At 39.8% G+C, this 13,157-nt stretch overlaps 1 protein-coding gene across 15 annotated transcripts in view; it reads right to left on the reverse strand.

The window, feature by feature from the left end:
- MYCBP2 (MYC binding protein 2) overlaps positions 1–13,157 on the reverse strand; it is a 420,373-nt gene that overhangs the window by 35,431 nt on the left and 371,785 nt on the right. For 13 of the 15 annotated variants that reach the window (XM_048852688.2, XM_048852718.2, XM_075129126.1 and 10 more), the window contains 6 exons: positions 11,351–11,511; positions 10,201–10,357; positions 9,186–9,410; positions 4,286–4,351; positions 1,591–1,830; positions 586–684 (listed from right to left, as the gene is read on the reverse strand). In XM_048852688.2, coding sequence (XP_048708645.1) covers positions 586–684; positions 1,591–1,830; positions 4,286–4,351; positions 9,186–9,410; positions 10,201–10,357; positions 11,351–11,511 — 948 coding nt within the window. The remainder of the gene's footprint in view (positions 1–585; positions 685–1,590; positions 1,831–4,285; positions 4,352–9,185; positions 9,411–10,200; positions 10,358–11,350; positions 11,512–13,157) is intronic. The other 2 variants (XM_048852779.2, XM_048852654.2) reach the window with 1 other exon arrangement.

A 13,157-nucleotide genomic window follows, 5' to 3' on the forward strand; every position in this document is an offset into this window, starting at 1 on the left:
CTTCCATAACTGTTAGTATGATTTGTACTAGTGATACTCAGACCTCAGTGGTTCAGGAGCCAAATTAGCAATCATCATTACTCAAAAGAGCCACAGCGTGAATTCATTTCATTTACACACTCTCTATGTATAGTATATTATATTATTCTCACAACAAATTGACTGACAGAGTATTCTACCACTAGTTAACAACATAGTAAAAGCATCCTGATTGATTAATAATTAAATCACACAGTTTTTTAATATCATGTGCTGCAAAGAGCCACAGGAGACACATTAAAGAGCCACTTGCGGCTCCCGAGCCTGTCTGAGTATCACTGATTTGTACCATTATTACAAAGACTCTTTAATGAAAACCTATAGCCACAATTATAATCTAGTCATCAAAAGTATTAATCACACAAAAATCCCTCTAATTATGTTTTTTTTTAAAAATAGACCATGGCAGCAGTATAATATTGCTGGGATGTAAAGAATATCTGAGTAAGAGGATCTATTATGATATGAGTAAAATCAAAATAGACTGAAAAAACATCTTGGACAACTTATTTCAGTAAAATAATAATTGTAAAACATAAATAATACATTGTGTACTTTTTCTTCTCCTTCCGGGGAAGACAGCAGTGTTTTTTCTTCTTGTTCTGGGGTTGGCTCAGCATCTCCAGAGATGAGTTTTCCAAATACCTGTGAGAAGTTACAACAAAGGTTAAACAAAAGTTCAAAACTAGGCTCATATGGACATAAAACTTTTCGAGCTGATAAAATAAGGAGGGTTATACAGTCACTCTTTGTAGTTTAAAACAGATTAACATTGCTTAGTTTTGTGGACCATGTATCAGATTTTCTGATTGCTGGCAACAATATAGTAAAGAGGAGTCTGCACTGGCAGTCAGCATCAGAGAAATTTCAGCTGCTAACATTCGATTACAATATGTCACTGTTTTAAAAAGCCTGTCATTCTACATTTAAAATGTCTAGCTTGCTCTCCAATTTCTGTGATAATATCTATCACCAACACACACGATGGTTATTCAAAATGTCTGAATTTATATTATTTATATTTCATTAGCACCGAAAGGCCCTGATCAGGATCTTTATGCTATGTGCTGTCTGAACACAAATAAAGACAATCTCTCGCCTGAAAAGTTTATAGTCTAAAATGACAAGATAAACAAGAAAGAGATACAGCATATTTTTTAAATGAGGTAGCGGGTGTGGACAAAAGGAAGGAACGGGGAAAAAACATGGGAGAGGAATATAAAGTAGTATGTTGTTGGTAGTGTAAAGAAATGAGGTTTTGCAGGACAGTGGATTGTTTAAACCAAAGAAAGGCAAAAGAAACAAATCAACTGTAAATCAGTACAATGGAAAAGCTCCAGAAGGAAATTTACTTCATCAGCATGTTTAATCACTATATGAAGTAGTAATTCAAGTTATTTTCTACCATAGCTATCTACCACTCTATCACCACCCCCCACACAGAAAAAAAAAACAATAGCCTTCTTCTTTTTAAAAAGAATGAGTAAATAAATCTCAGCAGCTTTCATGTTCTCCAGTGATTCACCATATGAGATAGTTGCAATATCCTACCTGGGATGTAATAAGGCGGAATACTCGCAGTGTCTCAGCTTCACAGTTTCTTTGCTGAGCTACACTTGCTGAGATCTGGCCTGCAATTTTAATGCTTTCCCCATCTTTCCATCCTAGTACTTTCACTTGTCGAACTCTTAGTGTGTTCTCTGGGCCCTTCAATTCAATTTTGATGATGTGATTATCTCCACCAGGAAGTTCGCTTGTTACCCAACCAATGTGTCTTGAATCCAAATCAACCTGATGAACGGGAATACAAAGATGTGACTTTGAAACACAGTATCAGGCTAACTGAGTCACTTACTCCTGGTGAGTTATTGGTACAAATTATCCAGCATACAGTGTAGAAACCAATTATAGCTTAGGTGACACACAAATGTCTGTTCTGAACAACATAAGATTACAAATCTTTTTTTTACTATAAAACTACCAATCTTCACAGGTTAAGATTTCAAAGTCTCAAATTATAAATAAAAAAGACACGTAACTATTCATTTTCTTCTCACTTTTAAAGCCCAGTTTAAAAAAATCAGTAAAAAGTCATTTTTGTTGGTTATCCAGTTGTACCAGAGTCTATTTCATGCTCTCAGCAGCAATTTATAAACGTGTAAATCACTTTGATGTAAAGTTCTTTCACTTTCTGTAAGAAAAGTAGTTGTCTAAAATATAAAACATGGTTAAAAGCACTTAATTTTTCAAATTCTGTGTCAGACAAAAAAAAAATAGAAATACAGGTTGAAATCCTGACCCTACTGAAGTCAGTGGCTAATATCCCATTTATTTTTTAATGGAGCCAAGATTTCATCTCAAGTGTGTTTTTTTTAAATCACAGAAAACAGTATTTAGGTTCCATTTAAAACAAGATTCAAAGTTCTCTGGAGAAAAAAGTTAATGAAAAGCAATAATTATTATACTGTTTGGATAAGTCATCCACAAAAAGAAACTAACCTGACAGTAATTATAATTCTTTGAGATGTGTAGAGTGAATAACCGTTTCTTCTTCTGAGTGCTTATCCATATATGTATTCACTGTGTCTATCAAGCAGGGATCTAGATTGTAGGAGGTAAGTGCTAGGAGTCTATCTACATAGTGATTGTGGGACAACCCTGTAGAATTTAGCATCCCATTTGGATGTCTCCAAGAGAGAGTAGTGCTGGGAAAATGTATGTATTGAGGACCAGGTAACTGCCCTACACATGTTCTAAATAGGGGCATGACTCAAGAAAGCAACTGTTTTTGCCTCTGCACCAGTCAAGTGCGCTGTTGCCTGGGCCCTAGTTAAATGAGCTGTGACCACGATAGGTGAGGTAACTGTCCCACTTTACTCAGCACTGATGATACCTCAGCTGGAATACAGTGTCCAATTCAGGGTGCCATACTGCAGGAAAGATGTGGACAAACTGGAGAGAGTCCAGAGAGGAACAAAAATAATAAAAGGTTTAGAAAATCTAACCTGTGATGAAATGCTAAAAAACTGGGCATGTTTAGTTTTGAGAAAAAGACTGAGAGGGGACCCTGAAGGAAGGACAAGTAGTAATAGGCTTAATCTGAAGCAAGGAAGATTTAGGTTAGATATGAGGTAAACTTTTCTAACTATAAGGGTAGTTAAGCTCTGGAATAGGTTTCCAAGGGAGGCTGTGGAATGGAGGTTTTTAAGTACAGGTTGGACAAATACCTGTCAGGGATGGTCTAGATTTACTGGGTCTTACCTCAAATAAAGGGAAGTTGGACTTGATAACTTCTCGAGGTTCTTTCTAGCCCTACATTTCTGTGGCTCTATGATTCTATATGGCCAATAATGGTCATACTAAAAACACGTTTAGCAAGAAAAGGGTTCTAGATGTTGTTTACAAATGTGGAGGGATGAACTGACAGTGATGCCAATAAGGAGAGAGTAGCACATCCTGGCACACAGCACATCAAGGACACTATTGCCCATTAGCTTATAAAACAAAAAGTAGGAGCCTTAAAAAGATAGAAAGTGTCTGATCTTCCACTTAGTTCAAGACTCAAAAAGAAGTTGCCGGTGCTTAAACAACTAGTAGGATCAAGGTAACAACGCCAATTTACCATTTTTTTCTTCGAAGCTACAGTAAACAATATAAGGCAGACATAATATGATCATGACTGCTCAAAAACAGTGTGGAAACATACTGTGGTATTCTGAAGAAACTACAAGCGATAGAGAATTCCTGCTAGGAGTTTGTTTCCACAGGAGGGAATTACAGTAATCAAGTTTCATGGTCCTGACAGCTGTTGCAAAATCACCATAGATTAATAGAGGAGCAGATTGTGCAAATTGCACAATTAACCCCCCCCCCCGTACAATGTCTAACACAAAGCTTTCTATGGAAAGGGCATTACTCAAAAGTGATGACAATATCTTAACAAGAAAGGATGGTCTCGTGGTATGAAGTTTAAAGCAAACTGGCTTGCAACTGACTTCCTATGAGACTCTGACAAGCCATGAAATCTCACTAGGGTTCAATTTTTCTGTATGTAAAAAAGTAATTAACTTCCCACGGTGTTGTGAGGCTTAATTTGTTAAACAGTTGTGAAGCATTTTGAGATTTATGGTAACACGTGTAAACTACTTCCTCAGATGGGCTGTGTGGTATACATACAAAGGATTATTATTTTTATCATTAACAAGACCTGTTATTTTTACATGAAGCAACATTTGTAATCAGTTACCTGCTTTATTCTGCAAAGATCTTCTACTGCTTTACCAGTCAAGAAAGTAATTGAAGTCACTTTGTTCTGCAACAGACAAGCAAAATCAAAAAGACAAATAAAAACCTCCACAATTAATTCTGAAGGTGAGTAGCATTAGGGTAATTTCTTCCATATTAACATTATGGAGTGCCTTTTCAGAGAGACAGAATTAATGGAGTTAAAACACAAGATATCTGTATGTCTAAGGCAACCTAAAGTTCTCATTACATACAAAAGTAGAAACAAGAAAGTGTATAAATAAAAAAAAATGAAAGTGATTTTATATTGAAAACTTAGGACAATGAAGAATTGCAGAAAAGTTCCATTTAAATCTGCAACCTCTTCTTTTTGCATCACTATGTGCACTTGAAATGAGGACATATACGAAACACTGCAATTACAGATCTACCAGTATGGTTACATACTACATGCAAACACCCTGTGTACTCCATGGCAATGCTGCTGGATTCTGGGGAACTCCATACACCAGACTAGAGCTACCTTCTATGCTTTCACGGACACAACATTCTGAAGATTCATAGCAGGCTGCGCAGCGGGGACAGAAGGATGGTGAAGAAATTTGGCAGCATGTGACCACCAGAAGAAGAAAGGGGAGAGTCCATGTACAAGCAACGCAGATACAGGTAAGCAACCATTTTCATGTTCTCTCCTCAGGTACTAATGTGGAGAGTGGACTAGATGATACATCTGAGGGAAGAGAACAGAAGGAGACTCCACTGATTGGAAGGCATGAGATGCACTGTCCAGGGGATGGGGGTTACACGACCACCGCTCCCAAGAGAAGGAGATGGGTGGTGTTGGTCGGGGACTCTCTCCTCAGGGGTACTGAGTCATCTATCTGCCGCCCCGACCGGAAAAACCGAGAAGTCTGCTGCTTGCCAGGAGCTAGGATTCACGATGTGACGGAGAGACTGCCGAGACTCATCAAGCCCTCGGATCGCTACCCCTTCCTGCTTTTCCACGTGAGTACCAATGATACTGCCAAAAATGACATTGAACATATCACTGCAGACTACGTGGCTCTGGGAAGAAGGATAAAAGAGTTTGAGGCGCAAGTGGTGTTCTCATCCATCCTCCCCGTGGAAGGAAAAGGCTTGGGTAGAGACCGTCGAATTGTGGAAGTCAATGAACGGCTATGCAGGTGGTGTCGGAGAGAAGGCTTTGGATTCTTTGACCACAGGATGGTGTTCCAAGAAGGAGGAGTGCTAGGCAGAGACGCTCCACCTAACGAAGAGAGGGAAGATCACCTTCGCAAGCAGACTAGCTAGCCTAGTGAGGAGGGCTTTAAACTAGGTTCACCGGGGGGAGGAGAACAAAGTCCTGAGGTAAGTGGGGACGTGGGATACCAGGAGGAAGCATGAGCAGGAAAGCACGAGAGGGGAGGGCTCCTGCCTCATACTGAGAAAGAGGGACGATCAGCAAGTTATCTCAAGTGCCTATACACAAATGCAAGAAGCCTGGGAAACAAGCAGGGAGAACTGGAAGTCCTGGCATAGTCAACGAATTATGATGTGATTGGAATAACAGAGACTTGGTGGGATAACTCACATGACTGGAGTACTGTCATGGATGGATATAAACTGTTCAGGAAGGACAGACAGGGCAGAAAAGGTGGGGGAGTTGCATTGTATCTAAGAGAGCAGTATGACTGCTCAGAGCTCCAGTATGAAACTGCAGAAAAACCTGAGAGTCTCTGGATTAAGTTTAGAAGTGTGAGCAACAAGAGTGATGTCATGGTGGGAGTCTGCTATAGACCACCAGACCAGGGGGATGAGGTGGACGACGCTTTCTTCCAGCAACTGACAGAAGTTACTAGATCGCACAACCTGGTTCTCATGGGAGACTTCAACCACCCTGATATCTGCTGGGAGAGCAATACAGAGGTGCACAGACAATCCAGGAAATTTTTGGAAGTGTAGGGGACAATTTCCTGGTGCAAGTGCTGGAGGAACTAACTAGGGGCAGAGCTCTTCTTGACCTGCTGATCACAAACCAGGAAGAATTAGTAGGGGAAGCAAAAGTGGATGGGAACCTGGGAGGCAGTGACCATGAGATGGTCAAGTTCAGGATCCTGACACAAGGAAGAAAGGAGAGCAGCTGAACACTGACCCTGGACTTCAGAAAAGCAGACTTTGACTCCCTCAGGGAACTAATGGGCAGGATCCCCTGGGAGAACAACATGAGAGGGAAAGAAGTCCAGGAGAGCTGGCTGTGTTTTAAAGAATCCTTATTGAGGTTACAGCGACAAACCATCCCGATGTGTAGAAAGATTAGTAAATATGGCAGGCGACCAGCTTGACTTACCAGTGAAATCCTTGCTGATCTTAAATACAAAAAACAAGCTTACAAGAAGTGGAAGATTGGACAAATGATCAGGGAGGAATATAAAAATATTGCTCAGGCATGCAGGAGTGAAATCAGGAAGGCCAAATCACACTTGGAGTTGCAGCTAGCAAGAGATGTTAAGAGTAACAAGAAGGGTTTCTTCAGGTATGTTAGCAACAAGCAGAAAGTCAAGGAAAGTGTGGAGGCACTGAATGAGGGAGGCAACCTAGTGGCAGAGGATGTGGAAAAAGCTAATGTACTCAATGCTTTTTTTGCCTCTGTCTTCACAAACAAGGTCAGCTCCCAGACTACTGCACTGGGCAGCACAGCATGGGGAGAAGGTGACCAGCCCTCAGTGGAGAAAGAAGTGGTTTGGGACTATTTAGAAAAGCTGGACGAGCACAGGTCCATGGGGCTGGATGTGCTGCATGGGAGAGTGCTAAAGGAGTTGGCGGATGTGATTGCAGAGCCATTGGCCATTATCTTTGAAAACTCATGGCAATCAGGGTAGGTCCTGGACGGCTGGAAAAAGGCTAATGTAGTGCCCATCTTTAAAAAAGGGAAGAAGCAGGATCTGGGGAACTACAGGCCAGTCAGCCTCACCTCAGTCCCTGGAAAAAATCAAAGAGCAGGTCCTCAAGAAATCAATTCTGAAGCAATTAGAGGAGAGGAAAGTGATCAGGAACAGTCAGCATGGATTCACCAAGGGCAAGTCATGCCTGACTAATCTAATTGCCTTCTGTGACGAGATAACTGGCTCTGTGGATGAGGGGAAAGCAGTGGACGTGTTATTCCTTGACTTTAGCAAAGATTTTGACACGGTCTCCCACAGTATTCTTGCCAGCAAGTTAAAGAAGTATGGGCTGGATGAATGGACTATAAGGTGGAGAGAAAGCTGGCTAGATTGTCGGGCTCAACGAGTAGTGATCAATGGCTCCATGTCTAGTTGGCAGCTGGTATAAAGCGGAGTGCCCCAAGGGTTGGTCCTGGGGCCGGTTTTGTTCAATATCTTCATAAATGATCTGGAGGATGGCATGGATTGCACCCTCAGCAAGTTTGCAGATGACTCTAAACTGGGGGGAGAGGTAGATACGCTGGAGGATAGGGATAGGATACAAAGGGCCCAGACAAATTAGAGGATTGGGCCAAAAGAAATCTGATGAGGTTCAACAAGGACAAGTGCAGAGTCCTGCACTTAGGATGGAAGAATCCCATGCACCGCTACAGACTAGGGACCGAATGGCTAGGCAGCAGGTCTGCAGAAAAGGACCTAGGGGTTACAGTGGAAGAGAAGCTGGATATGAGTCAGCAGTGTGCCCTCATTGCCAAGAAGGCCATTGGCATTTTGGGCTGCATAAGCAGGGGTATTGCCAGCAGATCGAGAAACATGATCGTTCCCTTCTATTTGACATTGGTGAGGCCTCATCTGGAGTGCTGTGTCCAGTTTTGGGCCCCCACACTACAAGAAGGATGTGGAAAAATTGGAAAGCGTCCAGTGGAGGGCAACAAAAATGATTAGGGGACTGGAACACATGACTTATGAGGAGAGGCTGAGGGAACTGGGATTGTTTAGTCTGCGGAAGAGAAGAATGAGGGGGGATTTGATAGCTGCTTTCAACTACCTGAGAGGTGGTTCCAAAGAGGATGGATCTAGACTGTTCTCAGTGGTAGCAGATGACAGAACAAGGAGTAATGGTCTCAAGTTGCAGTGGGGGAGGTTTAGGTTGGATATTAGGAAAAACTTTTTCCACTAGGAAGGTGATGAAGCACTGGAATGAGTTACCTAGGGAGGTGGTGGAATCTCCTTCCTTTGAAGTTTTTAAGATCAGGCTTGACAAAGCCCTGGCTGGGATGATTTAGTTGGGGATTGGTCCTGCTTTGAGCAGGGGGCTGGACCAGATGACCTCCTGAGGTCCCTTCCAACCCTGATATTCTATGATTCTATACCATAGCAGCTTCAGATCTACTAAAAAGTTGAGGCTTTAAATTCAATAAATCAGTGCAGTATTCCTTGTATCATTTAATTTTATATTAAGTCCAATGTATTTTACACAGCCCCTAAATTTAAACATTCAGTGTGTTACAAATAATGTGTCAGTTTTCAGGAGAAAAAGTAGAAATTGTGGCAATAGGACAGGAGACAGTCATGATCTTCTGGTACTTGGGGAGGCAAAGGATGCCATTTGGGATTGTAGGAACAAACTCTCCAAGTGGATGTTTTTTCAAAAAACAGTTAGCAGGAAAACAGTTAATAATATGGATATTTAAATTCTAATAATTAGGTTTCAAAGGTAACAACCCACTGAGAATGAGGCTTACTTTACATTCTGTTTATGTTTGGAAGCTTTTCTTCATAACCAAAAAAAGTAGAAACTTAATGTCTCAAAATGAGATTTAGATTCTGGAGTAGAATTCTGAACCAAACAGGATGGCAAAAGTGGTGGGGAGGAGGACACCAATAAAATCTGTGACTGAATAATACACAAGGCCCTGGCTATGCACTTTTAGTGAAGACAGACAATTTTTCTCTTACCCCAAGATCTCGTGAGTTGTCTACATGAACAGAGACATAGCGAGCATTGATTCCTTTGACACAATTAATTGTGATGTTCTTAGTTTTATTTTTGTCTTCATCTCCTGACTCCCAGAAGGTTTCTGTAGACCCATCTGTCAAACTGCCAATCATGGCAGGTCGGCTTGATGTTTTGATGTCAACAATGCTGGTTAGGTCTTTTAGGCAAATTACTATACACAGTTCCTGTATCAAAAAGATGATTCAAAACCTCAGAAATTTTACAGAAATGAAGCCCAAGTAAAAAAATGTCTAACACACTTTTTAAAGGAATACTTATTAAGATGAATATACTCTCTAAATTAAAAGAAGAAACCTGTCACAATGAGTAAGTTACATGATCAAAGCTCCTGGTTTATTGAGCTCCAGCCACCAGAGGAAATACCATTGAGAACAGTTTCAGTTGCTAAAAAGTGTATTAAGAATAGGAAACAATACTCAGCTTATTTTCTCCTACTCAATTCCCATACCCTCTCTTTACTGTACTTTCCTTTGTAGGTGCTCATTAAAAAGCAGCAATGTGTGCCTTCAAAAGAACAAAAGGAGAGAGAAGAAATGTGAGGAAGAAGGGATCGTGAATAAGTGGAGGTAGGAAAGAGAACATGAGTTTTAAAGGCAATTTTTGAATGAATTTAAATTCAAACATAAAAGGCCCACCTGCTCCTGACCCTAGCAACCAGTAACAAAGTAGGAATGGTCACTACTCCAAAATACCCATTTGAATGAGGTTCAGGTTGAGGGGTAATATTTGAATTTTTAAATCTAAATATAACAATCAGAATATCATCCACAAAGGCCCTGATCACGATAGATATTTGTTACTGAAATATTTAAATAAATGGCAGTTGTTATTAATACATTTATATGTAATAAAGTATGATTGCTGAAAACTAGAACAGCTTGATTATAGTGCTGAAGGTTATCTACTAATTCATTTTGATCTACACCTTGTGATATTTACTGATATAAAACTTGCCTGACTCATGGTTTCAAAGCCAGATTGTATACTGATACTAAAGCTCTCCTCACTATCTCCATCATCAGATTTGGACAAAATGTTGTTAATATGATGAAAGACATTGCTCTGATGCAGGAACTGGTGGTCAGACTGTTTGAATTTGAGGCTCCAACATCTGAAAACATTAAAAATAAGTTTATTAAAAGACGTTTTCAATATTAGTGCACTCTTACAAGCACCATTAGTATTTACCGTATATATTCGTTCATAAGCCGAATATTTCTGGCAAAAAAGCGACGCATCAAAGAGTGGGGGTTGGCTTATAAATGGATCTACACCAAAATTTGATGATTTTAAACTCTATGAAATCATTGAATTGAATATCTATACATTGTCGTTTTGTTTGCCTGAAGACGCTCCAGATAAACAAAACGTCCCAACCCACCAGCGGCTTACCCTAATGGGCTGGGAGCCAAAGTTTGCCAATCCCCGAAATATACGGTTGGCTATGAAAGGGTCAGACAGTTTTTATTATTTTTACCTATCCATCTTTGGGGGTTGGCTTATAAAAGAATGGGCTAATGAATGAGTATGTACGGTACATTATTTTAATTATTGTATAATTTTAAAAATTTAAGCTTTATAAACGTTTTGAAAGGAAACATCAGGATCAGAAACATATTGTGTATCATTCTGAAGAAGGCAAGAAGAAATATTTGTTAGCACTGCGAAAAGTCTAAAGCAGGAATATTTGTTATAGTCACACGAGAGTTGAATTCAATAATAATTATTCCATATATTCCTTTATGGTAGCTATAATAGCAAAATGAAGAATACGGAAAATTTGGGGAATAGCCAAATGACAGATTTTTCACACGAATGGTATTTAAGCTATATACGGCTTATGCATGTACATTAAAGAACACAGTGATCTAATTATTTTTACACTAAAAGTAATGGACATGGTACAAAACTTAAAATCAAATACATTTTTCTCTATAAACCCTTTGTTTATGCCAGGGTTAAATAAATATATTTTTTCTCATTTTTAAAATAGCACACCAGGCACTTCAGACTTCTAAAATACATTGCAAAATCTTCTAATGAGTTAGTTTACAATGCTTGGATGTGTTGGGCCTTTCAGAGTTTTCCCCTATTTTGTACCTACCTTAGGGCCATTTGTTGCAATGAACTACCACTGGGGAGAGACATCATAAGATCAGAGATGGTCTGAAGCAGACGATGGAAAGTGTGGGGCAATGGATGAGCTGCTTCACCAGCGATCACTATATCTGACAGTGGATGTTCACATACTCTTGTGTCTTTCTCCTAAGATTCAAAGGAAATATGTTACACTGGCTCTGCTATTAAGTGGCTTTCAGAAAATAAATATATATAGACAGACAAAAACAACATTAACACAGTTCAGGTTGAGAGTTTATACAAATAATTTAGAATAAAATATATTCTAGGGATGTTGTGACTATTCCCAAACGAATTGTTATAAACTGCCGGAAAGACAGAGATAAAGTTAACATTAAAAGAAATCTAAAGAGGTTAAAATACAGAAATGCACAATTAGGATTGACACCATGCAATATAAGCATTTTAGAGTTTGTGGTCCCGCATTAGTTTAAACTGATATTTTGAAGTCCCATTAACTTTTTTCTTTCAATCCTCCCAGTGTCCCTACCAAGCAGAGTGAAGGTAGTTTGGGTGCCTAAATCTGCAATGCTATACCTTAACATACTTCATTTCTTTTTTAAACTTAACTCTGAATTTCCTGGGTTTATTAAAAAAACTTGTTTTTTTACAGCATTTTTAAAATTTATTTTATCTTAAAATTACTGAAACATATTCGCAAAAAGAAAAGGAGTACTTGTGGCACCTTAGAGACTGACCAATTTATTTGAGCATGAGCTTTCGTGAGCTACAGCTCATTTCATCGGATGCATACTGTGGAAAATGAATGCATCCGATGAAGTGAGCTGTAGCTCACGAAAGCTCATGCTCAAATAAATTGGTCAGTCTCTAAGGTGTCACAAGTACTCCTTTTCTTTTTGAAAATACAGACTAACACGGCTGTTACTCTGAAATCTGAAACATATTCTTAACCTTCTTACCAACTTAATGTAGTTTTTGTCTGGGAATTTCTCAGGCTTTTTTTAAAATCAAAAATTTCATACATGAACACGAACAAGAAACTGAAAAGAGAATGTTACCACATGATATTTCTAATTATTTTAAAATATGAAATATCAACCTTAATTTTTTTGGAAAAATTAAACAGGTTATGGCCCAATTCATCAGTATGTACCAGCTGTTCTATGCCACTCTGGAGCAGTAAAAAGCGGAAGCCCACTGGTCCATTAAGCCGTGTTTGCAGCTGCTTTTTTTCCCCCCCCTCATCTGAGTAGCACAAACCAGCTGGAGTGTACACCCCAATTTCTCCCCTCCTTGTCTTCCAAACCACCCCTGCCTCTTGTACCTCTTTACAAACCCTTCAACACATCATCCTAATCTACCTCCTACTTCCCATCCCGCATATTGACATGAAGCATAGGCTCCTGAAGAGACAAAATCCCTTGCTTTACCTGCCACTCCGTGTATACTCTACAACCTAAGAAGGATGTGCCTGGGGTTATAGTCTTTGTTGGAAGTGGGGAGTTGAACTACATCTCCCCCTCCCCAGTCCCTTTCACTTTTCCCCTGTCCTACTACCATAAGGGAGGCTAAGACATTTTGAGAAACCATGACTAGCATGGTCAATACTGTGCTTGTCCAGAATATGAACAGTCCACAACTAGGCTTTCAGACACCTGAGATGAAGCCTGGCAAATAACCCACAAGTGCCAGGCAGGACTATACGGACATCCTGGAGCCCATTTGGATTTTCTGTATGAGTCCACTAATGGAGAGGATGTAACCGTCTGGTAAGCAATGTAACATTATTCAGTCTCGCCTTGCCCTGATAG

The sequence above is a fragment of the Caretta caretta genome, chromosome 1, assembly GCF_965140235.1.
Source record: "Caretta caretta isolate rCarCar2 chromosome 1, rCarCar1.hap1, whole genome shotgun sequence".
In the NCBI taxonomy this organism is placed as follows: Eukaryota; Metazoa; Chordata; order Testudines; family Cheloniidae; genus Caretta; species Caretta caretta.